The 26,577-nt window shown below is 42.2% G+C and overlaps 2 protein-coding genes across 6 annotated transcripts in view; both read right to left on the minus strand.

The window, feature by feature from the left end:
• Positions 1-783: 783 nt before the first annotated feature.
• ZMPSTE24 (zinc metallopeptidase STE24) lies at positions 784-12,654 on the minus strand. Of its 3 annotated transcripts, none has more exons than XM_058819896.1 (10): positions 12,530-12,654; positions 11,202-11,348; positions 9,882-9,968; positions 9,174-9,290; positions 8,715-8,867; positions 6,673-6,814; positions 5,833-5,993; positions 3,967-4,071; positions 3,119-3,262; positions 784-2,534 (listed from the first exon to the last, which is right to left on the minus strand). In XM_058819896.1, exons 1-10 carry the CDS (start codon positions 12,644-12,646, stop codon positions 2,310-2,312), a joined length of 1,398 nt encoding a protein of 465 aa, XP_058675879.1. In that variant the 5' UTR covers positions 12,647-12,654; the 3' UTR covers positions 784-2,309. The 3 variants fall into 3 exon arrangements, with proteins under 3 accessions (XP_058675879.1, XP_058675880.1, XP_058675881.1); XM_058819897.1 differs by lacking the exon at positions 12,530-12,654 and adding an exon at positions 12,307-12,342; XM_058819898.1 differs by lacking the exon at positions 12,530-12,654 and adding an exon at positions 11,874-11,891.
• A 3,281-nt stretch (positions 12,655-15,935) lies between these two features.
• The window catches only part of RLF (RLF zinc finger), a 37,626-nt gene continuing 26,984 nt past the window's right edge, over positions 15,936-26,577 (minus strand). For all 3 annotated transcript variants that reach the window (XM_058819892.1, XM_058819895.1, XM_058819894.1), the window contains 4 exons: positions 25,153-25,355; positions 22,612-22,748; positions 21,405-21,546; positions 15,936-21,235 (listed from right to left, as the gene is read on the minus strand). In XM_058819892.1, the coding sequence (XP_058675875.1) occupies positions 16,514-21,235; positions 21,405-21,546; positions 22,612-22,748; positions 25,153-25,355 (5,204 nt within the window). In that variant the 3' untranslated portion in view covers positions 15,936-16,513. The remainder of the gene's footprint in view (positions 21,236-21,404; positions 21,547-22,611; positions 22,749-25,152; positions 25,356-26,577) is intronic.

Raw genomic sequence — 26,577 nt, forward strand, 5'->3', positions numbered from 1 at the left:
CTGAACGGGCACAGATCTTGCACATCGCTCCCGCGGAGCCTGAACGGGCACGGGGTTGGCACATTGCTCGCCCGGAGCCTGAAGGGGCACAGGGCTGGCACATCGCCCCCGGCCATCGCACACCCGGTGGCACACACGGCCTTGCTGCCGCTCCCCAGCCTGCGCGCCAGCCCCGGGACCCAGAGCAGGAAGGAGCCCTGTGGCCGTACCAGTCCTGTGTGTACAAATGGAAGGCCTTGAAACTTTTTGAAAAGCAGATGTTTATGCCCGTTTCATCACAGAATGGTTTGGATTGGAAGGGACCTTAAAGATCATCTTAAAGCATGGGCAAGCACACCTTCCACTAGACCAGGCTGCTCCAAGCCCTCGGCAACCTGTGCCAGTTCACCCTCAGTAAAGCATTTCTTCATAATATCTGATCTAAATCTACCTTCCTTCAGCTTAAAGCCATCCATCCCTGTCCTGTCACTCCAAGCTCTTGTCAAAAGTCCCTCTTAGCTCTCTTGCAGCCCCTTTATGTGCTGGAATGGGCTCTAAGGTCTCCCTGGAACCTCCTCCAGGTAAACAGTCCCAGCTCTCCCAGCCAGAGCAGAGTGGCTCCAACATCTCTATGGGGGAAACATCTCTGTTTTTGCATACAATTTTTACACAAATTATTTTCTCAGAGCACACTTCACGTTTTCCATAGCTTTGCACCAGCCATCAGCTCATTCAAAACTTGACACACTTATTTATCGTTCTGAATTGACAGATTCAAGTTAATGTTTTTATTTTCGAGGGCCTTTTATTAAATACAGTTCACGTGACAAATATAGGCTCTCCAGATTTGTAAAACTGTCTCCTAAATCTGCATCTATAGCTTAGCTCCATATTTGCTGGGGTATAAACACAATTAGAATAAGGCATACAAAGGGCTTTCAGCAACATCTTGTTTCACCCAAGACATCATTGTGCCCATCATCTTATAAGGCATTTTTCCCTATGATCAGAAAAACAAATGTAAGCTAACAGTAAAATAGATGAGAATATTCTGACATGTGAAATAATGACAATTTGCTTTGATGACTCCTCTCTTTGTATAGAGCTGAGCAGAACTTTTTAATTTACTACAGATAGAAAATCTGATTTTTATATGGAGTTTGTATATTCACACCGGTTAAAACATTTGTATGCACATGCAAACATATCTTTTATTTTTACTTCAACAAAAGTAAATATAATCCTATTTTTCATCAGAAAAGTCTGAGATAATCAATGCCATTTCCAGGTTTACCCACTTTTTTTCTTCAGTAACTGATGTGGGCAAACTGTTTCCTGGGCTTTTTATATGTAGCAATTTTTATATATAAGAACAATGATGAAGAATAAGTTCAGCTACTATTTCAGCTGGATTCATATTAATGAAAAATCCTCAATGGAATGGAGGATAAGCCCCTTCAGAATCCAAGTGTGGCTTTAATACACTGGCTGAGCAACTGGACACTTCCATATGCACAAGAAATCTAGGCAAAGTACAACAGAAATGGAGGAACTGAGATGTGGAAAAAGGGAGAACAAGAGAGAATTAGCAATTTTCTCAAATGCGAGGGTCTCATTCTGATTCTCTGTAATATTCTCTTCTCCCTTCCATACCCCCAGCAGCCTGGGGCAATAGGAGCAGCCTAATCCTACTGTAATGCTACTAAATAATAATTCTCATTTTCAAGGAAGACATGGTACATATCCTCAGCTATAATTCATCCTTCTTCCCACACTTCAGAGAAAGAAGGTTTTATTAAGGAGCATTTTTCATTCTGACAGACAGGAATGCAGGAGAAAAGCCTGCAGCTGAATTCAGCTTTTTCAAACACACTGGCAAGCACAAGTATCATTGTACAGGAAATCAAATCACCCAAAGCCTCTTCACTGTGAAGAGGGTGAGACTGGGAGGGTTCACAGAATGCTGAGAATAGAAAAAGGATCAAAAGCAATGTTCAAGGCATACACAAACTGAAGAAAAAGGTGCTTTGAAGTCTACACTTGTTTTCCTCCCTTTAAAAGTCTATACTATGATATGGAAATAAAAGTCAGTGTGGTGGGTGGGGGGGAAGGTCTTCACCCAGCACTTTTTCTAAATTAAATTCCACAGTTTTGTTTTTGTTAAAAATAAGTCATTTATAATTTAATACCTGTTTCAGGATACTCAGATGTGTGGTGCTGTTAACAGCGTGCTTAATTTGCATTATCCATTAAAAAAAAAAAATTAAAAAGCAGCTCTGAACTTTGCTTCTGAGATGGAAGCACTGTCTCTGAAGCAGCAATCACTGCTGTCACTCTTGCTTTGCATCTTTCAAGGCCTGAAGTCTTTCTAAAAGGGGTGGGTGGGAGTAATGCCACATTGAAAAGATCCAGTCAGAAACAGGGAATCCTAAATTATCTTTGTTTAGCTTGATCAAAGCAGAATATAAGTCCTTGGCCTTCCCAAGTTCCTTGGCAAATGCATCTGCTTGAAACTCAAATCGTCGGCTTAATACTGTCAAACAAAATGAGAGAACCTGTGGAGAGAAATGCATTAAATTATTTTAAAATCCAGCTATCTGCAGATTCCTTCAGTAACAGTAAATTACTAAAAATATTTTTAAATTATTTAAAAATTATTTAAAAATTATTTAAAATTTATTTAAAAATTATTTAAAAATTATGCTATCTGCAAATTCCTTCAGTGCCAGTAAATTATTAAAAATGATTTTAAAAATTACTTTAAAATTACTTTAAAATTCAGCTATCTGCAAATTCCTCCAGTGCCAGTAAATTTTTAAAAATTTATTTTTAAATTATTTTTAAATTATTCTAAAATGATTCTAAAATTCAGCTATCTGCACATTCCTTCAGTGCCAGTAAATACCACCAAATCTAGCTTCCCACATCCCACACATTGCTGTGGCTGCAGGCTGATCTCACTAAGCTTTATCCAAGCCACACCTGAAACTGGGAGTGCTGCCCAACATGCTGCACTAAGCCTAATTATCAAAATGAGACACCCAACACAGCCCCTAGAAAGTCAAACTGCCCCTGACAAAACAGAATCATTATTTAAATAGGATGATACTTCAGAGTCTATGTCTTGAAAACAAGTTACCTCATTGTAAGGTGAAAAAATGAACTGGAAAATAATCATCAAGCCTATCAGGGTAGGCTGGGTGTCATAGAAACCAAATGCAGCAAAGAGTTCTTTCTGACCAATTAGCACAGCAAACAGGAAGAAGCAAAGGAAGGAATTCATCTGGAGAAAAGAAAAAATATTCTTCATTAAGGTAAGTCATTACATAGCATCACATTATAGATTTGCTCATGGATGTGACTGTAAAAAAATATTTTTTAGATTACTTTTGAACTAATACACAGAGAGGAACAAACAGTTGGCCTTCACCTGCTTTCTGAAAACGTAACAGTACAAGAAGCACTGTTTTCTGCCAGGGAGCAAAAAACAAATAATGAAGGGAGATGAAAAAGCAGAAGAGAAAAGAGAAGTGAGTACAGGATAGAACCCATCTCCCTGGAATTAAGTACAGGTTCTGAAAAGTTTAAAGCCAAACAAAATGTGTCTGTGTTTTGTTGCACTTCTGTTCCTGGAAACAACCTGGGCTTCCATCCAAGCTGTGCAATGTCCTGTACAAACACTGTGCTTGCCTGGCTTTTCAGAGCCAGAGGCAGGGCCATGCCTTACCAAGTTTTCTAGAGGGGGTGATTAGCTGTCCAAGTGGCTTTTTGGTCTTTTTAGAGTAAAATAGAAGATGCCAGAATATTGTTTGTTATTGAAATACACAGAAGAGAAAAGAAGGATGGCTGTGATCCAGAGCAATTTCCTGTCACACAGTGTAAGTGTATCAGGTGAATGCACACTAACAAATCTGGAAAAGGGCATTTGGAAACAGCTGTAATTACAGATGCTCCAGGAAAAAAAAAATCCAGTTTAAAATAACTTACCTGGCTGATGATTATATTTTTGACAGTATGACCTAGTTTCCAGTGACCCAATTCATGACCGAGTACAGCCAGAACTTCTTCATTTTTACATCCTTGTTTCTTATTCTGAGGGAATAACAAAGCAGAAGTATTATCAGGTATGTCTGAACACAACCAAATGAATTTCTTGCTAATTTGTTTTTTCTTGATCACCTAAGTGTCCCTAGATCACGCCATTCCCTTCTAATACCAGAAACACATATATAATTTCTTGCTAAGCCTTTTTCATGAAGATACTAACAAAAATACAACCTTTTAAGGTTAAGAAGATTTCTACTACGAGGTGGTGTTCTCTTATTTCTATATGTGCAGACATGCTGATGCAAACCTGAAAGAACACTGAGAAATTTGTCTTCCAAATGCTCTTCCCTATCCCTTCTCATCCTGTTTCTTTACTCAAGCAAGGCATGACACTGGAAACAGGAATTCAGACTTTCAGAGGGGAATTGAGAGCAAAGCCCTGTTCCTACTTTCCTTCAAAACTCAACATGTAACCTTCCTCCCCAGGCAGTGCTGCTCCTTTTAAATGGAGTTCTCCTCTTCAAAAAGCCCTATGACATGCCTTAAAGCTGTAATTAGGAAGGACATCTGCACCTTCACAGCTCCATTAGCAAGCCAGAAGCAAACACAAAGGCTGGAGAACCTGTTGAAATGGAACACACTCTCATTACGACTAGATCAGGTGAGCTAAGCATGCCCTCCTCTCAACCTGCTTCTGCAGTGTTTGCCAAACAAAACCCTGGATGTGGCGTTCACATTCTCTGAAAAATCTCTCTGCCCAGGATTTTTCTCCTGGGAAGCTGAGAAGCCTCAGAGAAAAGGAAAACAATTCTTATCTCATTTGCTTCCCCTGTGTTGTGCTCATGTGGAATGTGTTTGGAGATTGTTTATCCAACATGTGATTGTTTGATTGCATTCTGGTGTGAGTTGTTTTCACTCTTTGGCCAATCAGGGCCAAGCTGTGTCAAGACTCTGGAGAGAGTCACGAGTTTTCATTGTTATCTTTTTAATATTCTGTAAGTATCCTTTCTGTATTCTTTAGTATAGTTTAGTATAGTATTCTTTAATATAATATAGTATTATAAAGTAATAAATCAGCCTTCTGAGAACATGGAGTCAGATGCATCATTCCTGCCTTCATCAGGACATTCCTTGCAAATAAATACCTGGACATCACCGACATGGTGTCAAGGAACAGATCCAGACATTGGCCTAACCTTAGGCTGCACAAGGCCATTTGTTTTTCTCAGAATAACTCCTTCAGGTTATTCAGAAAGTAGTCTATTAGCTTTAGTGATTTCCATACTCTTCTGAAGCCATAACAGCTCCTCCAGCAGAGTCAGGCTGTGCAGCTGCACATGAAAGGAGAGGCCAGGGCCAGGCCACAATCCTGTTCTTGAGCAGAGCATGGGAGGATGCACATGTGCAATCTGTCTGTCCTCCTGCACCAAAACCTCTGCACCCAGTAAAAGTGACAAATGACACACTAAGAATTAAAAGTATTTCCTCAAAGGGAACCTGTGGTATGGCAGTCTCAAGAGAAGATGAGCTAAAACCCTAAACAGGTCCCTTATTCAGACCTAGTTTTTACATGCAGGGAATGAATGTTTTGCTAAAGCCCATGTGGATTTTTAGAGTCTCTGGTGCTATCTGCACAACTCACACAGCCCAGAAATTCCAATCAGCAAACCAGGCATACTTTGGTGTTGAAATCACTAGGCTTTGTGTTTTATCAACTTACTCAAGACCTTTAAAATATATTAGAAAAAACAAGGGACTATCTCACCAAGAAATTAATATAAACAACACACTGAAAGACAAACTCACTTTGGTTTTAGACTTTGTTTCTTCACTCTCACCATCCTCTCCTTCTGCTGGTTCTTTGTTCAAAGCAGAATAGTCTTCCAGGAGTGTGTCAAAGAGTACTATCCTCTTGTTCTTGAAGAATCCATAGAAATAAGCATTGCTGTGGGAAGAACGCTTAGAACCTGATGGGGAAAATTTAAACACCATGATCTGAATAATCTCATGCACTGAAGCCTGCACAGTATGACAGATCAGATTTTTCCAGAGGAATTCTCAAAGTCCCCAAATGCACTGTAGACAGACTCAAGCAGATCTGTTTGGAAGGTGAAGCATATTCTAAAATCTAAGTAATGATGACTCCAATAGGGAAATGTAGCATGCAATCACCAAAAGCAACAAAACCATAAGAGCAGTTAGGAACATCTAATGTCCAAGAAGAAAAGCTAATCCTATTACAATTTCAGATTTAGAGTGGAAAGAGCATTCTGAATTGACACTGCTCCAGGCAAAGAATCTGTGCCAAATTATGTAGAATTCTTTCAAATGTGCCAGCAAAGGTGAATGGAAACAGCTATTCCTTTTGTTTTACAGTTCTAAAATTATAACCTTGACTATTTTTGTGCTTCCACTCCTGACTGAGCTGTGCATTTCCATTCCACAGACCCAGGAAAATGCTTCCAACCAGAAGATGAGTTCAGGTTGTGCACTGAGCTTCAGGAAAATGCTACAGACATTGGCAAGTACAGCAGTATCTGAGCAATGCAATCAACTGCCCTATTACAGCATCCACAATCAATGCTAAAACCCCCCCAAATTTAAAACTACAAGGCCTTTTTATTCAAAAAAATAACAAAACCTCACCTTCAACAACATACACCTTAGTTAGTGGGAAGTCAATGCTCTTTGCCATTGTTTCAATTTGCTCCTTGAGCTCTCCCTCCGGGAGCGGAATGAATTTATCAAACAAAGGTGCAATGTAGTCTGCATAGATTGTAACCAGCACCTGCAACACATGCAGACAGTAAGAACAGGGCATGCAAACCTGTTTAGTACTAAAGGTGGGTAAAAAGTTCAAAAAGAGGGCACGACTTCAGAAAAAACACTTGATAAAGCAGAGTCCTGTATGAAGTGGGATCTATGGGCAGGCTATGGGCTGCTCTGATGGCCAGTCCACAGCTCAGCAAACTGCACAAACCACATTTCAGCAAACTGTGCACAAACCACCTACACACCTGAGCAGAACTCCTGTGAACAGGGCAGAAGACAAAGCCTTTGGGAGCAGGGGCTCATCAGTGAAAGGCTGTCACTTCCACACACCTCACCAATCCTAGAAAACTCCAAAGTGCTTCATACTCAGCTGAAGAGATGAAGGAACCAAGAGACAGAAAAGTGGGACTAACTCCTGCTAACTTGCAAAACAACTGTCTAAAAAGAGGCAAGAAATTTTACGTCCCCTGTTTTCTTTCTGTCTCCCAGCTGTCTGCAGGGCTAAGGCAGTTGTTTGCCTGATGCCTCTGGCTCCACAATGACTGATAGCCTTGACCTAAAAACATCACTACAGTGCACCTGCATCTCCTCAAACTGGCATCAGCTGCAGCCCAGCTGAGAAAGCCAGAACTAGAATAATGTGATGGAAAGGAAAGCTGAACTCCCTTTCCTCACACTCTGTGCGGATCACCACAATATTATTTTTATTTATTTGTTTTACAAATTGAGTGAAAAAGGAACAGGACATAAGAGGCAAATGGAAATCAGTATTAAATTCAAAATTATCTTGATACATTTTACTTCACTGAAAACAGTGGATTTTTGCCAGTGTGCGCACTGCTGAAAAACTCCAATGAAATTGAGAATCAGAAAAACTGACTTTTGCAAAGTCACAGCAAGTGAGGGCAGCAATATGAAACACCACTAAAGTTTTGTTCATGTAATTTTTAGGGGCTTAAACCTCTACAGATGTTTTGCAGAAGGTGTAGGAGGGTATTTCATAGAGCAGAAATCAGCTTTTCAGTCCAGACTACTGTTTCAGTATGTGGGGCCTAATTTTCAGGTTTTATCTCAGGTCATTGTGTCATGTCTTGGTATCAGCAGGCATGACAGACTAGTAGGAGGATGCAACTCTAACTCTGATTACAGAGTTATGGAACTGGAATTCTTCCCAAAACCAGACTCTAAAGGGTGAATCTAACACCTCTTAGGATGGTTTTGCATGTCTAAGGCTGTTCAAACACATTAAGGCCTGAAACCCTATAAAGTTGCACTGAGGTGGCAACACCAATTGTCTAAGCATGCACTTAACCTCAGGGGTGGAGGGGGCTCAGAGGGGAAGAGTGAGCCACGATAATGTTCTTTCAATACAGCAGTTTGCAGCTCTGCCAAGATGTTTTATTTTGTAGTATAAAAGATAGACCAACCCCTGTTATATCAGGTTCTAAAGTATCTGCAGAATCTCAGAACAAAATCTACATGGACAGTTCAATGGGACGGCACAGGCAGAGCAAAAATAAAACACTAGTTTGTGATAGGAAAGAGAGAGAGGAATGTGGCTTCAGTTGCATATGTTCTGGTTCTCACCTCTATCAGGAGAAAGGAAAACAGATCCCCACATAGTGCTGTATTTCCAGTACCTATTCTAAAGCTTTATAAGTGCTTCTCTTTCAATTGATGAAGACACTCCAGTATTAAATAGATTAGATATATATGACATTAATGTGGACAACTAATATGAGCTATTATTCCTGAACAAGTACATTGAGAGCAAGACACTCTGTTAAAGTTTGTAGACATTAAAATTCACAGGAGATTTAGATTTTTTCTTCATTTCCTTTTAGCTGCATTCAGCATGCTGAGCCATGGCAGTGAGCTGGAGTCTGGAAGAAATCCAAACATCATCTCATACTCACCAAGGAAACAACTAATGTGAAGAGCCAGGCATAGATAAAAAAGTAGTCTCCCCCTATTTTAATAATGTAAAGCAGAAGGGATGTCACTGGCAACAGAATGCACTGAGTCACAACAAACTTCTTGATAGCATCCTTAAAAAAGAATCCCAGTGTCTGCAAAGAAAGGATAAATTGGATCAGTGACATCAATGTAAATATTAATATGTCATTCTGGTTAGTGAATTGATCCATTCAGTTAAAACAAAACAGCAATGCCAGAGTCATAAGAAAACCAGAGTCAGTAAAAAAAGGAGCTCTCCCAGTAGCTCCTTACATTTACACAGACCCAAGCCCATGCAGATGCACTCTCCCTCAGTAAGGCCTGACCCAAACCATTATTTTGTGTTGCACATTCATTAAGGACCAGTCTGTGTAACCAATCTGAACCAATGTGGTCACTACAAGAGCTCTCTGCAATACCTGTTGATTGAAGCCATGTTTCTCTTCTATGACAAATGTATTATACAAACTCCATGGGAGACCAGTCAGTGCACTGAAGAGTGTTGCAAGCAGCAGAAACACCAATGACTGAACAATCTAAAAAACAAAACAAAACCACCTGATATTTACTGACCCGTTCTAACAAATATTCCAGGTGTTAAAAATGGCTTCTAGGTCAGTGGTTTAACTGAAACCAGTTAGATGATGCTGCATAAATTCACAGAATTAAAATGTTCATAATGACTAATTATTGCTCACTGTAATAGCTTACTAAGGATTTGGAGCACAAATTTGGATACATGCCTCATCCACAGCACAAAGGTAACATAAGCAGTAGACTTAAATTTCTTACCCTTTTAGTGTGCAGGTAGATCAATTCTAGGATTAGTAAAAAGAAAACACTCAAATAAAGAGCTCCCAAAAACCAAACTCACCATCTCATTTGACTCAAGCAGTAGACTTTGCTTTAACACATAAGGCTGTTTTAATTAGTAAGCTAATTTAAAAGCAAGCTAATTTACTGTCACCAGTTCTCAGAATGACAGAGTCATTGTGTGCACCAGAAAGTATCTGTTATTTTTACTCTATTACAGGTTAACTAAATCTCACTTTTAACTAAATACCAATTTAAAAATAATTATTGCAGTAGGGACCAAATACTTGCACAGGAATTTAAAGCCTACTTACCTCATATTCTGGTCCAAACCCAGCACGACCAGAGATCTGACCAGACAGTTTCCATAGAAAAGGAATTCCTCCACAGAGGAGAATCATCTTAAAAACAAAACCACATACCACAGAGGCAGTGTGAAACACACTGTCATCTTAGCCTACTAACATTTCAGCACAAGAACCTTTTAAGGGTGAATAAGATAAGTTTTATAATTAGCTTTTTGCCACCCCTGTGATCTTAACAGTGACAAAACAAGCCTGGAATATCTGGCATTAATTAATACCTTACAAAAGTAGAGAGCAGATAATTAATTTTTTTTCCAGTGAAATACAAGCATATTTCCAAGCCTATTTTCTGCACACTTTGCCACTGTACTGGCTTAGACATAAGGTGTATATTTGTGGTTGTATAAAGAGGAGCTGCCCTCCTCTCCTAGAGGTTCACCCGAGTTCCCTGCCCAGAGAAAAGCCCCAGTTTCACTTTCAGTACTGGAGTTGCTACAGCCATGTTGAAGAAAGCTCTGTGGTCTCCTCCTTGTGCATGCTCCCAGCATCTCCTGATGTACTGGCTGCCAAGGAAGGGAGTGAACATCTGGGGTACATCACCATCAAAGAAATGCCCAAGCTACAGCTACTGAGGCTCACTGCAGCTCACAGCCAGGCCTGGCAGCATTTCTCAAACAGCCCAACTTGTAAATATTTCATGGTTGCTTTCTTAGCAAGTGATGCATCTATATATATAAAAATCAGTTTTCAAGCAAGCAGCCTTCCAATATTGATGACACCAGAGGTTTATCTATTTCTTTCTTTTGAAAAGGCTTACTCTTACAACCTAACACTTAGGGTGCATTTTCAGTGTCAGGAGGAGATGGAAAGGACCAAAGCAAGTGTGGTGGTTTTAAAAGCTTAATGGAGAAATGAAAGCCACTTCAACTGCACCTTTTTTTTTCTCTTCTTACCTTCTACTTAAATTTTCTCTAAAAATGAAAGTAGTTGCATTCCTCCAAACACAGGGAAAGGTCTGCATTTTAACAATTTAAAATAATTCATACTGCTTAATTATTTTGCAATGGAAACTACTATAGAACATAATTAAAATGTAAGCTAACACAGTAGTTGTGCAGTATGACTCAGCACTGCAGAAAGAAATTACATGCTTTCTGAACAATTACTTCTTTTTGTGTAGCAAATACAGCCACAAACAAAACCAGAATATAAATGTCAGTGTTCACCATACGACACCAGAATGCCAATGGTGCTGCTGCATGGGTTCACTAAGAACCAAAGTACTTCATAGTTTAGGTACATTAAAAATATCACATGAAAGGTACTTACAGTGCCCTCAACTTCTGAATAGAGGCCTGACCAAAAGCTGAAAGTACTTTTGTCCAACTGATAGAGGCGAGATTTTTCAAATGTTTCTGAGTCCATGATCTGTCCCAGCTCCTGGGGTACATGTGTTGTTGTTCTATACACCCGCCTCTGAAAAAGTGAAGACAAAACTTAAAGTTTACACCTAATATTTTAAAGGAGATAAATAAGATTTTAAAATAACACATAAAATGATCCCATGGGCCACCACAGAAAGTTAAAAAGAAAAAACAACACACAAAGGAACAATTATTCATAAATTCCGGTTTTCTATGAAGTTCTAAATATAAAACTGAATCATAATTATTATGCTGTAACCAGGAACTGAACTGCTGGCTTAATAACTTATCTATGTGTGATCAAATACAGATCACACAAACTGATTTTTCCACAGGATGTTACTTACCACACCACAGTTAACAACTCAGCTCATTTTGAAACCAAACCCCCGATCCTCCTGTGCACACCCTGTGCCTTCACCAGAACACAGAGCTACAGAGCGGCTGCACAAACGAGGTGCTATTTCCTTTTCAGTAAAGAATTTTTCACTTGAAAATTTTTTTAAAACTAGAAGTCTTTTCCCTCAGCTGTCTTGTTTCAGTAAACTTACGCATTCTTTAAGGAAAAGCTGCCTACCCTTTGTCACCTCAAAACACATTCTGTCCTGTCCGTGGCATCAGGCTGCATGTCCGACCCCAGGGCTCACACACCTCGGTGTGTGGCTGCTGCTAAACCTGCCAGGTGGGCAGGCTGGGGAGGGACATGTGGCTGTCAGGGAACAGCCGGGACCTGACAAAGGGACACTCCGTCCTCTATGCTGTATTCTGCAATAAGAAGCAGGGCTGGGATGTGCCTTCCAGGGCGGCCATCGCTCGGAGGCTGCCAGGCATCACCTGCTCGGGGCCGTGCTGAACGGCGGCCTGTGCAGCGCTTCCTTCCTCTTTCCTTCACCGGTTCAACTGTCGCTATTTAAACTCACGCATTTCCTCGTTTTTCCTCATATCGCTGCCCCAGGGAGGAGAACTGAGCTGCTGGGGGTGCCGAGCCGCCGTGACCCTACGGCACTCACCCCACTCGCCGCTCCCACCATCCGCTACAGCTCTGAGGCCGCCCCGGGACAGGGCCGAGCCCTCCACAGGCGGGTGACAAACCCCGCGTTCCCCGGCTCCGGCCCCGGCTCCGGCCCCAGCCCCGGCCCCAGCCCCGGCTCCGGACATCCTCCACGTGAGGCCGGGCCGAGCCCGGCACAGCCCCGGCCCGCCAGCCACCGTCCCCGCCAGAGCCCCATCGACCTGCCGGTGCGCCAGGAAAGCCTCCCAGAGGTAGACGGCCCACGAGAAGAGCAGGACGGAGCAGAAGATACGGCGCTCAGCCGGCAGCTCTGCCCACAGGTCGCCGGACAGCGCCATGGCCGCTCCACCCGCCGCACGCTGCGGCGCCGCCTGGCGGCCGGAGGAACCGAGGGTGGGGCAGGGCGGGGCGGGGCGGCCGCGGCGGGCTGGGCTACGTGAGGGGCGGCCGCAGCAGGCTCTGGGTTGGGCTCCGTGAGGGGCGGCTGCGGCGGCTTCGGACTGGGCTCCCTGAGGGGCTCCATGGTGGGCTCCGGGCTGGGCTCCTTGAGGGGCGGCCGCGGCAGACTCTGGGTTGGGCTCCCTGAGGGGCTCCATGGTGGGCTCCAGGCTGGGCTCCTTGAGGGGCGGCCGCGGCAGACTCTGGGTTGGGCTCCCTGAGGGGCTCCATGGTGGGCTCCAGGCTGGGCTCCTTGAGGGGCGGCCGCGGCGGCTCCGGCTGGGCTCCGTGAGGGGGCTCCATGGTGGGCTCCGTGAGGGGTGGCCGTGGGGGCTCCATGGCGGCCTCCGGGCTGAGCTCCGTGAGGGGCTTCATGGTGGGCTCCGGGCTGGGTTCCGGGAGGGGTCCCTGGGCTGTGTGGTGGGCTTCTGCCCACTCGGGCTCAGCTCCGCCCGTCACGGCCACCCCAGTGAAGCGCGTGTGGGGAGCAGCAGGGCGAGGATCTGAGCAGGTGTTTAAATTATATTTCTTTGGTACAAGTTACTTAGACCGCGCACAACAACGCATATAAAGCCTCATTAGTACTTGTCTAAAACCGTTTAGAGAAGCACTAAGAGAAGTACAGAAATTATCACTGACTGCTGCAGGACTTGCTGGTTTATTAAAGCCGAAATGCACACTTCAGATTTGGCCTGTGTAATGCTCGGTGCAGACAGCACGGTGCTGCCTGGGGACAAGGTGCCATGCAGGGACTGTGTAACCTGACAAAAATACAGTAAGAAGGGTGTTAACATTGAGCCACTTCTAGATAAGGCATTCTAGTACCAGTCATTAACTTAATTCCTACCAGTCTAAAGTATAACAGAACATGTCTGTCGATTTTTAGTCATTAACTTTTAATAAAATAATGCCAACTTAATGTTCTCATTATCTATTAGTTATCTTTTTTTAACTAGATAGAAGAATGACCTGTCAAATATATTGAAGCCCAGCGTTTTCTGTAACCTAATATATCCCTGCAGAAGAAAAGGGTACGTGAGGAAGTGCTGCTGGCTCTGCTGAGAGCTCTGCTGGAAAGAGAGAGGTCAGACTGGAATGTCTCTCATTGTAAAGGTATTTACAACTTTTTACTACCCATGGGAACATGGCAGGGCAGCCCACAACATGTTTTTGTCCTACAAAATCCACACACTGCAAAACAACAATTTAAAAAATGGAAGCATCATTCCCTGTGAACTGTGTTTTCTGAGGTGTCTGCTCTTCACATTAAGAATTTTTTTTTGGAAAGTCAATGCAAGGGTGTTCCTTTAGTGCAGAACAAAATGTTTCTCCCATATGCTTGAAAGCAAGAAGCTGGAAATGTTACCTCATTTGTAAGACAAATTCTGGTAGCACTTGGGAGGGAAAATGATGGCCTACCTCATGGCATGAAAACAGAAATAAGACAGTAAAAACTCTTCAAACCTTTACCCTTTTGTAGCTTTCTTCTCTGATGCTCATGTATGCTAGGCAATTAGATCAGACAAAAAAGCCCAAGAGAACATTTGCATAAGGATGTAGGTTCAAGCTGTACATTTTTGATGGTGTGACACCTATTATCTCATGGAGACATTACAGCATTTTGTAGATGATGGAGTTCAAGGATTGAAACACACTGACAGTGTCTGAAATGGGAAATATATAATTTTTGCAACAAGAAAGAAGCTGACCAGTGCTGTACTGGTATCTTTCAGCTGAAGTATGAACACCCTATGAGCCCACATTACTAAAAGTCCTGGCAGTGCATGGGGTACAACACAGGAAAATGCCTCCAAGCTGCTTTTGTGCAGCCCAAAGAAGCTCAACCATTTCCTAAATACAACTCTTGGACTGAGGAATGTTGCAGGACTTGTCTCCATGCCTGGCAGACAGAAATGATTCCTGTCTCTGTCTTGTCCTGTGATATAGCCCAGCCTATGGAAAGAGCAGCAACTGAACAGAAGGCCCCTGCTCAACAGGAACAGGCTCTGTGACACCAGAGGTGCAGTGAGTACCAGTGTGCACTCTGCAGCCTGCACTGTGTGCTTTGCAGGCACACAAGAACTCATTTGGCAAAAGCAGAATTACATCTGAGTGAGTGAGTTTCACATGCAAATTGTTTTGTGGGAAATACAGCTGCTTGACTTGAAACTGAAGTCTCCAAACCTCAAAGAATTTACTGTTCATGCTGGCCACAAAGGGACAGGTTCTTCTCTGGGATACTCAAACCCTGAGAGGGTAATGGGGTCTCTCTGGCCCAATACCTGAAGCAGCCATCACAAGTCTATTAAGTTTGCTGTTCAACTTTTCTGGTTTGAGATCTTGATGATTCAAGTATGTTAAAACATGACTCAAACTTGCAATTAAAAGGTATTTCATTATTACTTTGGAACACACTGAAGGCTGGCTGATGATGTTGCAGTATTTAACCTTTTGACATAGCTTACTTCTGTTTTTAGAACTTTGTGAGAAGATTGAGGCACCATATTTCTTTCATTAAAAACAGCTTAGAGTTTAGAGAGGAAATTACATGAAAGGCTAGGCAGTAGGCCACACTTCTCTTGATTGGTGCATGATTTTTAACTTTTAAGGATACCCAAATAACTTTATTTTCCTAAATGTAGTACGAAGATGCCATTTCTGCTTCATTTTGGTCATACCACAGTTCACTGTTTGATAGCTGCCATCATTTCTGCACCCATTTCCTTTCCACTGCTGCTTTTCAGATCACAGTATAAAACCCCAGAAGCCCCAACAACACCCAAGCCCTCAGTCAGATTGCTGCTTGCTCATTAGAATCCCCATAGAGATGGGGAAATACCCCAGTGATTCTCAGCCTCCTGATGTAGCCATGTGTGGTAAGAAATGATATAAAGAGCAAGAAACAGAGCTTAAAATATTAGCTGACTCTTCTGGTGAATCTTCCAGCTAGGTTTCATCATTCATTGTCCAAAAAGCTAACCAGGGAACTCTAGATGTATACTGGTACTTTGATGTGACACAACCTGCTTGGAAGTCTCAACAACACTCATCACACACTCAGGTGGTGCCAGACAGTCTCAGAAAACACCCTCTGCCTTTAAAGGAACAAAGACTTTCTCATGCAGAAATGTAATTAGTAAGCCTGGACTAATTATAGTTCTTTCAAGTCTGAAAAAAACACAGAGAATGTTGTAAAATAAAATGTAATACTTTACTTTTCTGTATCTATTTTATCAGCCTGATAAATTATCTACAAATGCATAAAACTTAAGCAACACTGTCCAATGCACTCAAAATGGTCCCAAACTCAATTACAAGTAAAGCACATTAAAGATTTACTGTACAGTAAACAAATGGGTGAAAAACTGTAATTTATTGAAACTCATAACTCAAAAAATATAAGATGCTGTAGTGTACAATATGTTACACAAAGCACCCTGGGGTGCACATTCAAGTCAAGTAATAACTCCATCGCCCCCCAAACCCTGGTACCCCAGTACTTTTTCCATATACAATCATGCACATTTACTCTTCAAGAGGAAGCCCCCAGTATTCTGATGTGTTAAATAGCACCAAAATCAGCATTGTTCATTGAAAAAAATGGGGAGCTAAATTAACTTGGCCATTACTTTTGACAGATATTATACATTCATGGAATTAAACAGTCAAAACTAACCTAAAAAGTGTGTACTGTAACAATTACTGTTCTAATTTGAAGTTCTCCCCGTACAGCAGTAGTGGAGGCTATCTGCTCTAAGCAAAGCTACTTATGTACTTCCTACACACAGCTCATCTGCCTTTTTTGTTGGAAATAAATCTATGAGAGGTGTGGAAAACTTGGATCTTTCAAGAACTACTACTGGTCGTAAGTAATGCAGCTGTTTTAAGGCAAGGTCTCCACAGTCCGTTAGGGCCTTGTCCAAGATTGCCCTCAGATTTTCTAAAGAAGGGGCAGAGGAGGACTCTGACAGCAAGGGCTGGATCTCTGTTAGCTGCCCAGGATTGTTTGGGGTTATGATTACATTTTCATCACTTACAAAGTTGTTTACTGGTGCATTCCCTTGACTGTCTCCCTCTTTTTGCAACATTTCATCTACTGGCAACTGCTCAGGAGACTCCCATTCTACGACCTCATCACAATCATCATCATCATCATCATCCTTTCCCTCACTCTCCTGAATAAATTTTAAAAATGAAGACTCAAATCCCATTGGTTTATATGTCTTTAAATCAAATGGTTTGGACACAGGAGGCTTTTGAAATTTGTCTTTTGTAGCACAAAGTACATTTCTTTTTGCATTCTGATTAACAGCGCTATGTTGACATCCTTCTGGGTTTTTCTCTCTTGGCAACTCTAATTGTAAACTGGGCAAAGAAGAGCTATTCTCTCTTTCACTGCTTTCAGAAAGATCTTCAGTTTTACACACAGTTGTCTCCCTGCTGTTAGGCTCTTCATAAGAGGTGTTCTTGGAACTGTGGTTATATTTTAAAGTGCCTGAATACACAAAGGCACTGGCATCACCATTCACACCGCTCGGTGAACATTGTTTTTGGTCTTCATTACTCTCATCTGGAGGATCACATGCTGGGTTTGCAACAAGGGGTTTGTCACTCTCCGGCACGGGCTCAGAATTAGCTGATTTATCCTCATTAACTTCTACACCTTCTTTATCCAAGTCTGAAGCTGTGTTAGAGCAGGACTGCTTCTCAATCATGATGCCACATTTGACACAAAGGACGAGTTTCTGAAGGCGCTGCTCGATGTACATGTTGGTCATCTGGTGTGTGCGCTTGTAGTGCCTCACGATGCTGCTCTCCAGTTTGACCACAGACAGGCACCCCTGCACCATGCAGGGGTACTGGGTCTGGTTAGACTTCTCTTTGCACATTTGTAGGGCTTCCTCTTTTGTTTTGAAATTTAGCAAATGCTTTTCCCTGCTTCTGTTAATTCTTTTAGCTCTGTCTTTTAATTGTTTCCCATTCTGCTTGCTTGTGCCAAAGCTGTCTTTCAAACAATTTTGTTCATTTTTATCTTCATCATCTTCCTCCTCTTTGTGATTTCCAAAGAGACTATCATAATATTCACTGTGTCTGAAATATACATGTTGAGAATAGTGACTGTAATTTGTGAAAATTCGATTGCAGCCATTAAGGTCACAATGGATTTCAAAATCTTTGTTTAATTTTTCTTCATTGGCATGTTCTTCTATTAGGTGCCGTTTAAGCTTATTAAATGTATAAAATACAGCATGGCAGTGCGCTTGGTTACAAGCAAATCTGGCAGACTCAGCTTCAGAAAGCAGTTTTTGATCCTCTAATATTTCATTGTGGAAGTCACTACAATGTTTAGCAAGAGCTTTAGAACACAGAAAACGCTTACCACACTCTTTGTGTTTGCATGCAAATATTTTTTTACATTTGACAAGTTCCCTTTTTGTTCTTGCTTTGTCTTTTTCTAGGCAGAGCTGTTCCTTATTATACTGGTGAACAGTTCTGTAGTGGCGAATCAAACCTTTCTGGTTTGTGAATGCTGAGTTGCAGCTTTTATGTATACAATGAAATGGTTTGTGGTACTTATGCAATATGTAACATAAGTTTCCTTTAGCAACTGTTCTTTTGCTTCCTCTTCCCTGTCTTGCTTCCAGTTCTTCCCTATGACTGTCCAGGGAAGTTATGTTAGATGTTTTTCTTGTTACATCATTGTCTGTCTCCTCATTGGACTCCAAATCAGTCTCAGAACAGCAGTCTTCCTTTTTTGGGTGACACAGCTGTTCAGAGTCTGAGTGTCCAGAGAACCCAACGCTGTTTGCACAGGCAGGCACTGGAGCAGTGCTATTCTTATGCATGTCCTCTGTACACAAACCTACATGATCAAATTTTTCACTAGGACACACCTTGTGAGCCACCCTCTGACAGCCAATTTGATGTTTGTTTCTGTAGTGAATTCGAAGATGCGTTTTTCTTGTAAAAGATCTTTGGCAAATATGACACTTAAATGGTGAATATCGATGCTGGAACATATTTAGCTGAAGAACCATTTCCTTTGAATAGTTATGCTTTTTAACATAATGCATTAAGAGAGCTTCTCTGGTCACAAACTCACATGTACATCCATGACATTCACAGAAAAATGGTTTAGCTGCCAGTTGAGTAAGGTACTGGCTGGGTAAATTATCTTCTTGATCTTGAAGGTGAAATTTTGAGGTAGCTTCATCAACTGACTCAGGGCACTTGGCATCCCTAGATGAATAGCCCAGGAAAGATTTCTGTCTTGAAGAATTCTGAATGTTATTTTTTAAGCTTAGGTGTTTCAAGCCTAACATTAGTTCCAACATGTTATCTTCAATGTCTAGTTCTTTAGAGCTGTCATAAAAAGATGTTTCTGGGGAAGAAGGACAAGTTTCTTCCCTCAGGCCACTGCTTCCTTTAGCATCTACAGCACAACACACACTTTCTGGAGAGTCAGCATTTGTATCAGAATTATGACCTAACTCTGGACTCATCTCTGTAGGAGATTTACTGTCCTGAGCATCATTCAACAGATCAAGAAAGTATTTAGTTTTCATTTCCATATTTCTTTTACCTTTAAAGTTGTATGGATGGACCCTTCGAAGGTGCTTTTGCATACTTCTGGAATTTTTGTGGGTGGAACAGCAGCCTTCAAAACCACAGGAAAGATTTTTTTCATCAAAGCAAACTGCCACATTGGAACACTGTTCTTTCATATTTGCTGGATGGAAGACTCCTTCCTGGGACACGACAAAACCTGGAACTGACTGGTTGTGAGCCACTGTTCCAAGGAGCTGTGGGGATGTCTGACCTTGGCTTGCTGCAGCATCTGCCCTGTGCTTCCCACAATGCAGGCTGCAATTACTTTCACTGTTGAGATCTTCACTGTCAGAGAGAGATTCTTCCTTCACCTGTGGAATTTCCTGAGAGCCTGAGGGATCCAAGTTATCATTCAGATTGGAATTTTCAGATTGTTCAAGCAGCCGAGACTCTGGAAGATAACTGGATTTTTCTTCTGAAACCAATCCTTCGAGGTTCAGCGTTTGCTTCCCTTCCCCATTTGACACTTTAATATCATGTGCTGCAAGGTGATTCTGAAATTCAGTCTTTGAATAATAAAACTTCTTACAACCAAAATAGTTACAAGTGTACGACGCATCCCTGAAGTGCTGCGCCTCGTGATGGTACAGCTGCCCTAAGTCACTGAAAACAATATTACAGCCATTGAGCTCACACTTATAGCGAAGGTCATCGTGGGTTTGTTTGTGGTTGAGCAGCTCATTGACAGAGCCAAACCTGGCGTAGCAGTCCATGGACACGCACATGTAGGGCTGGGGCCCGCAGTGCACGCGCTCGTGCTCCCGCAGGTGGAACGAGGTCATGAAGTGGCGGCGGCAGAACGCGCACTTCTCCCTCCTGTTCTTCATGTCCAAGTAGTGTTTGGCGTTCTCGTCGTTGTTCTGATGTTCAGCTTTCAGGTGTACGCTCAGGTACTTGAACTGTTTAAATACTCTGGAGCAATCTGTGCCAGGGCAGGGGTAGATGTCTCTGTCTTGCAGCTGGCAGTTTTCCAGTTGGCTGAATGTGACATATTCCTCTGTGTCATCGTCGAAGCTTTCAGGGAGCTGTGTCTGGTGTGACCTTTCTGGAAACACTGGGGGTGGGCTGCTGGGAGCTGTTGCCTTTTGTGGTGATCTCTCTTTTTTCAGAATTATTTTCTTTTTAGGTCTGTGTGTTCTGCTAGGTGGCATTTTAACGTGTTCCATTACGTGTGGTACAAAAAATTCCTTTCTCTTGAATTTTTTTGTGCAAACAGGACATGTATAAATACCATCTTCCATGTGCATCTTAGAATGATGCAGTATTCTGGCCTCTATACACTCCCTTTTGCAGAGCACACAAAAAAACTTGTATTGAAGCCATCTCTGGTATCTTTCTGAAGAACCAATGGGTTTTTTTACTCTTGCTTTTTCCTTAGGGTGGCTCATTGTGTCTTTCCCATCATAATATTTGTGTTCTTTCGTCTCATCATAGTCACTAAAGAAAGTTTCTAACATGTCAGTTTCATTGAGTGACAGATGACAACCTGCATCATCCTCAGAATCAGAAGCTACCTTCCCTAATAGTTTAAGACAATGCCTCTTCAAAGTCTTCCAGTCCCAAAATTCAGGATCAAATGGCCAATATGCTTTCAAAGCTAACAGCAGTTCACAGCGGAGTGAATTCGGAACCAGTGCGTTCTCTTCATCAAATTTTTGGTCTGGCTGCATATAGAGCTCCTCCAAGGCATTAAATCCATTCAAAGTTGGCTCAAGTAAGAATTCTGTGAGCTGACAGGCTCTTCTAACTTCAAGGTCTTCTGGTAAAAGGCAAGCAATTGTTTTGCACACTGATGTCTTCATTTCATCGCTTCCGTTGGACCTGATCTGAAGGGCTCTCACACACAACAACACAGACACAGCAAGTCCTGCTTCCTCTGCCTGTTTAAAGAAAATAGAAGATTTTTATTAGTATGGTCTTAGGCATAATCAGAAAGTATGAATAATGAAATAAGCTATATATTTTTTTTTCAGGTCAATAGAATTATTACGAAAACAAATTCATATAGACAGCTCTAGCTGTGTCCAAAAACTCAGGACTGTTACTTACTTCAGATTGTATGACTCTTATCAAGAAAAATAAATGCTGTAGTGTCTTGGCAATGATGCCAAACTGACGACATCTCTCCAAAAAGGAATCTAAGGAAGGATCTATTCTTCTTTGCAGTTTGCTCCAGAAAAGTGTCAGCTCCCTGTGAAGAGTTGAAAGCAGAATGTAAGAACATGGCAAATACACACAATCTGTGCACTCACAGTGTGTCAGTTCAGAGCTGATGCCAAGACAAATTTAAGTGTTATTCAAGGACAGCACACACTTCAATTAGGTCCTGATCTCCAAGTGACACTGCAGAGAACTGTTCCTGTGCTCCCAGCATCAGATCAAACCCCTGTGTATCTCCTGATCCTTACAGGGGAAAGGCACTGGCACTGGGATTCATCTCAATGCACACATCTACAGCTGCAGGCTTCCTTTCTAGACAAAATAAACCCAGTCTCACACTTCCAGAGCCTGTACCTCTCACATAAAAATTTAAAATGGATAAGATGAATCATAACACAAAGTTGCCATTTCTCTTCCAATAAGCAAGCAGCTGCACAAGGACTGCTAGGTACACCACCAGAACTTCAATTTATACATCTCTGCAATGTCAGCATCACCATGAGACAGAAGACTTCATTCTCCCATCTCATACCCAGGGAAGGCAGCTGGAACTTGAGAATTCTTGGGGTTACAGAAATTATAAAAATATAAAAAGGCTCTTGGAGGGGAAGTGGAAGAGAAGGGTTGGCTCTTGGAGGGGAAGTGGAGAGAAGCAAGAGTGTGCTGCCTCTGCTCATTCCTAATACTGACATCTCTGTGGAACAGGTCAAAAAAATGCACCAGGCTTTCATGGGGCCAAGAAATCCCACGGAAAAACAGACTGACAACATCCTCTGTGGAACCACAGAGCCAGGGGTTTAACAGCAACCCTGAGAGCACTGACCCACCAGCACTGACAGATCCATCACCCCACAGCAGCACCAGTGTTCATGCCAATAGTGTGAGTGCTGTTTCAGTTTTAAATTATTTAAACATTACTTTTGCTATGCTCTATTAGCATAGCAACTTGTGACAAAATAAGTAATTACCTAGGAAGAGCTTCAGTCTGATGCACTTCTCAAGTAAAGGATAAATTCACCTTCTCTACACATTTTTGTACTATATTCACTCAATTCTAGCTAGTGTGGAACAATCAGCAGAAGCAGTTTATACTTACCAAGAGCAATACACATTTGCTGTTTGAAGCTGATGGGTAAGATATGTTGTACAAAGAATAAATGCAGTGTTTTCTTGTCCCTCAGACTCCAGATTACAGATGATGTCTAGAACCTCTTTGCAATCCACCTTTGCAATCTTAAAGAAAAAGAAAATTAAAAAGAAAAGGCACTTTATTCTCAAAATATGTTGATGTTTCTAAAAGAAATGCACATTTACTAAATCAAATCTCACAAACAAAACATTACATCTCCTATACCCAGAGATCATGCCACACCTTTCAGCTACAAGATGGTATGAGAAGTTGACCTGTTAGTTCTGATCCCTTCTCAATATCAGTTTTCTTTGGGACAACCTTCCACTTGGGGCAGTTTAGGTAAATACTTGCACACAGGCAACCATCTGTCTAAAACTTCCCATTCTATCTCTCTGCACTCACAGGGATTCTTGTGTTACTTTTGAAAATTGCAAGCCAGGTTCAAAAAGATCAAGAGTTTGAAAAAGCCAGGCTGTTGTTCTCCTCATCCCTAGGTGCTGATTCTGAACAACCACATTTCAAAGCATGATGACAGAAACAGAAGTGTTTGGAGCAGTGCTGATTTTGGCTGGGGTAGAGTTCATTTTCTTCCTGGCTGGTGTGGGGCTGTGTTTGGGATTTCTGCTGGACACAGGGTTGATAACACAGAGATGTTTTTGTTATTGCTGAGCAAAGGAGGCTGGAAGGACACACAGCCAGGACAGGTGACCCCAGCTGACCAAAGGATGTTCCAGACCATGGCATCATGCTCACTGCATACAGTGAGGGGAAGGAGGAGGAAGGGGAGTGGGTTGAGAGATGGAATTTGTCTTCTCAAGTCTCCATTATGCACAATTGTGCCTTGCTCTCCTGGAGCTGCCTGCCCATGGGCAGTGGTGAATTAATTCCTGCTTTTGCTTCACCTATCATATTGTCTTTACCTCCACCTACAAGTTTTCTCACTTTTACCCTTCCCCTTCTGTCCCTGGTACTGCTGGTAGGGGAGTTGAGCAAGCAGCTGTGAGGGGCCTGGGTCCAGCTGGGGTCTGTTCCCTTAAATATCAAAGCACTGTCACCTAAATAACTTACTGAGGTTTCTCTCTTGCCAGGGGTGAATCAGTGACACTCCCTCCTTCCTTCCCCCCCAAAATCTGCTGTATTTTACTTTATCCAGTGCAAAACTGACACATCTCAAGGCCTTGCAGCTTGTGAATTGCTCTGGAAATGTCTGCTGCAAGAGCTCAGTTCTGGGGCTCACGTTGAACACCAGAAGTCACTGGACCCTAGAAAGTGCTGGCATTGCTGAATGAACTCCAGTGTCAAGCCAGAATGGGAAACTGGGTTAATATCCCTGCTCTGCTCCTCCTGCTGAATGAGATGGCTGCAAAAATCAGTTTTACTTCCTGTTGTTTGTTCTCTATCATTGTTATTCATGATGAGCAAGAAGTTTGCAATGTTTATAATATCAACAGCTGTTTAAAGTACATATTGCTAGAACACAGTCTGTGCTGTGAAGCAGAATAGATCCAGTGAAAAAAATGTATTAAAACATAATGTTGTCTTAGTAGTAAATGCTCTTCATAATTACTGTTTGTGGCTTCTATCCAAGCTGACACCCTGGTTTGATACAGATATGTTCTACCTTAAGCAGACATTGCTGAACTTGCTTGGGATTTGTGTCCTTGTCATGGTTTAACCCCAGCTGGACCCAGGCCCCTCACAGCTGCTCAACTCCCCTACCAGAGGTACCAGGGACTGAACTGGAAGGGTAAAAAGAGAAAACTTGTAGGTGGAGGTAAAGACAATACAATAGGTGAAGCAAAAGCCATGCACAAATCAAAGCAAAAGCAGGAACTGATTCACTGTTACCCATGGGCAGGCACCTCCAGGACAACGAGGCACAATTGTGCATAATGGAGACTTGAGAAGACAAATTCCATCTCTCAGCACACTCCCCTTCCTCCTCCTTCCCCTCACTGTATGCAGTGAGCATGATGCCATGGTCTGGAACATCCTTTGGTCAGCTGGGTCACCTGTCCTGGCTGTGTGTCCTTCCAGCCTCCTTTGCTCTGGGTGAGCAATAACAAAAACATCTCTGTGTTATAACCCTGTGTATCAAACCAGGGTGTCAGCTTGGATATGAGCCAAAACCAGTAATTTAAGAGTTAAACATTCACATAATATACATGTATTTACATACCTCTAGAGAAGTATGCACTTACAGATGCATATATACACTTGTGTGTGCATATATTTGCCATTAATTATAGATATAGATAGAAATAGTTTAATTTGTAGGAGCACAGCAATTTACCTTCCACACCTGACTTAGCCAGCCCTATCACATCCAATTCCTGCAAAGGGATGACCACACATTGTCCAATCTTTCAAAATAATCTTTCAAAATTCCTCTTATGGAACTCTGCTGCAACAGTTTCACTCTTCAGCTTCAGTGCTTAGTACTACATAAATAAATTCTAAAATGTTTCATAAATATATATTAAAAAGGGACTGTAGGTTACTGACCTCCTTGATGGAATCTTCATTAGGCAGCATCGAACACACACATGTGATGTAGGCTTGGCGAAAAGATGAAACATTTGCAATTTCTGGAGAATCTGCACACAATTTTGACAAGAAGGTGGCCTGGGGGATGCAGTTGGACTTCATCAAATGTTTGATTCGCATCTGCAGAAAGGAAGGCCCTTCTCGTGTAATCAATTTATTAGCTAGGAAAAGAAAAAATCCTTTGAGAACAGACCAATTTACAGGTGACACTTCAATGAAATTGTCTCACTGCATTCATACTTCTTCACAAATTTGTGTAGGGACTGTGTTTTTAGGAAACTCTGGGCATGGTGACAAATGACTCTGCATCCCCTGTGGATCTCCAAGGGCTGTGGGTGGATCTCTACATCCTTTGTGGATCTCTGCATCCCCCATGGATCCCCACAGGCTGTGGGTGGATCTCTGCATCCCCCGTGGATCCATGGATTTCAGGGACACAGCTGTTTCACCATGGTCTCACCACAGCCTGCAGAGGAATCTCAGCTCTGGCACCTGGAGCAGCTCCTCCCCTTCCTTCTCCACTGCCCTTAGTGTTTCCCTCACATGTTCTCACCTCCTTCTCTTCTCTAGCTGGAATTCAAATTGCTCCCACTTTGTTTTGATTTTCTTCTTAAATCTGTTATCACAGAGGCCTTTCCATCATTTCTACGTGGCCCAGCCTTGGCCAGCAGCATGTCCATCTCCAGAGCCATCAGGGACTGGCTCTGCTGGACATGGTGGAAGGTTCCAGCAGCTTCTCACAGAAGCCACTTCCATGCCCCCCCTCACTATCAAAAACCAGGCTGTGCAAAACCAACATGATGAAATCGTGCACTTCAAAATATCTGTGGTGCTATTTCCAGCTTTACATAAATATCTTCACAAAGCCTTGATATGAGTCTCCAGATCTGTACATCATTCAAAAAACTCTTGTGAATTAAGAGAGATGGTTCAACACATGCTGACACTACATGCAGTAATGACATGAACCAAAGAATAAACTGGTTGATGAACTGTACAAGAAATCATGGAAATGCATGGGACATTCTGATAAAACACAAACTAGAATGGTTTCTGCAACAACTGCAGTCAACCAGTTACCTCTGGTGCATGCAAGAGACTCTGGATTAGTCAAAAAAGAATTGCCTGCTTTAGACTAACAACTTGAGAAAATATTTCTGTTCAACGGCTCTTCCACTGTGTTAGCATCTCATTATTACTATGCAAGATGGATGTTAAACCAAAATGGTATGTACATTTCTGAAAGAGAGGATGGCACATAACAAGAAATTTTAAGTGCAGAAAGCATGAAAACTATTGCCAAAACAAGCAACAGTGTGTTCTAACAGACACTACACTGGCTGGCAGAAAACTCACAACGTGCACCTGAACAGAAAACTCATT

The sequence above is a fragment of the Ammospiza caudacuta genome, chromosome 25 (genome assembly GCF_027887145.1).
Source record: "Ammospiza caudacuta isolate bAmmCau1 chromosome 25, bAmmCau1.pri, whole genome shotgun sequence".
Classification (NCBI taxonomy): Eukaryota; Metazoa; Chordata; class Aves; order Passeriformes; family Passerellidae; genus Ammospiza; species Ammospiza caudacuta.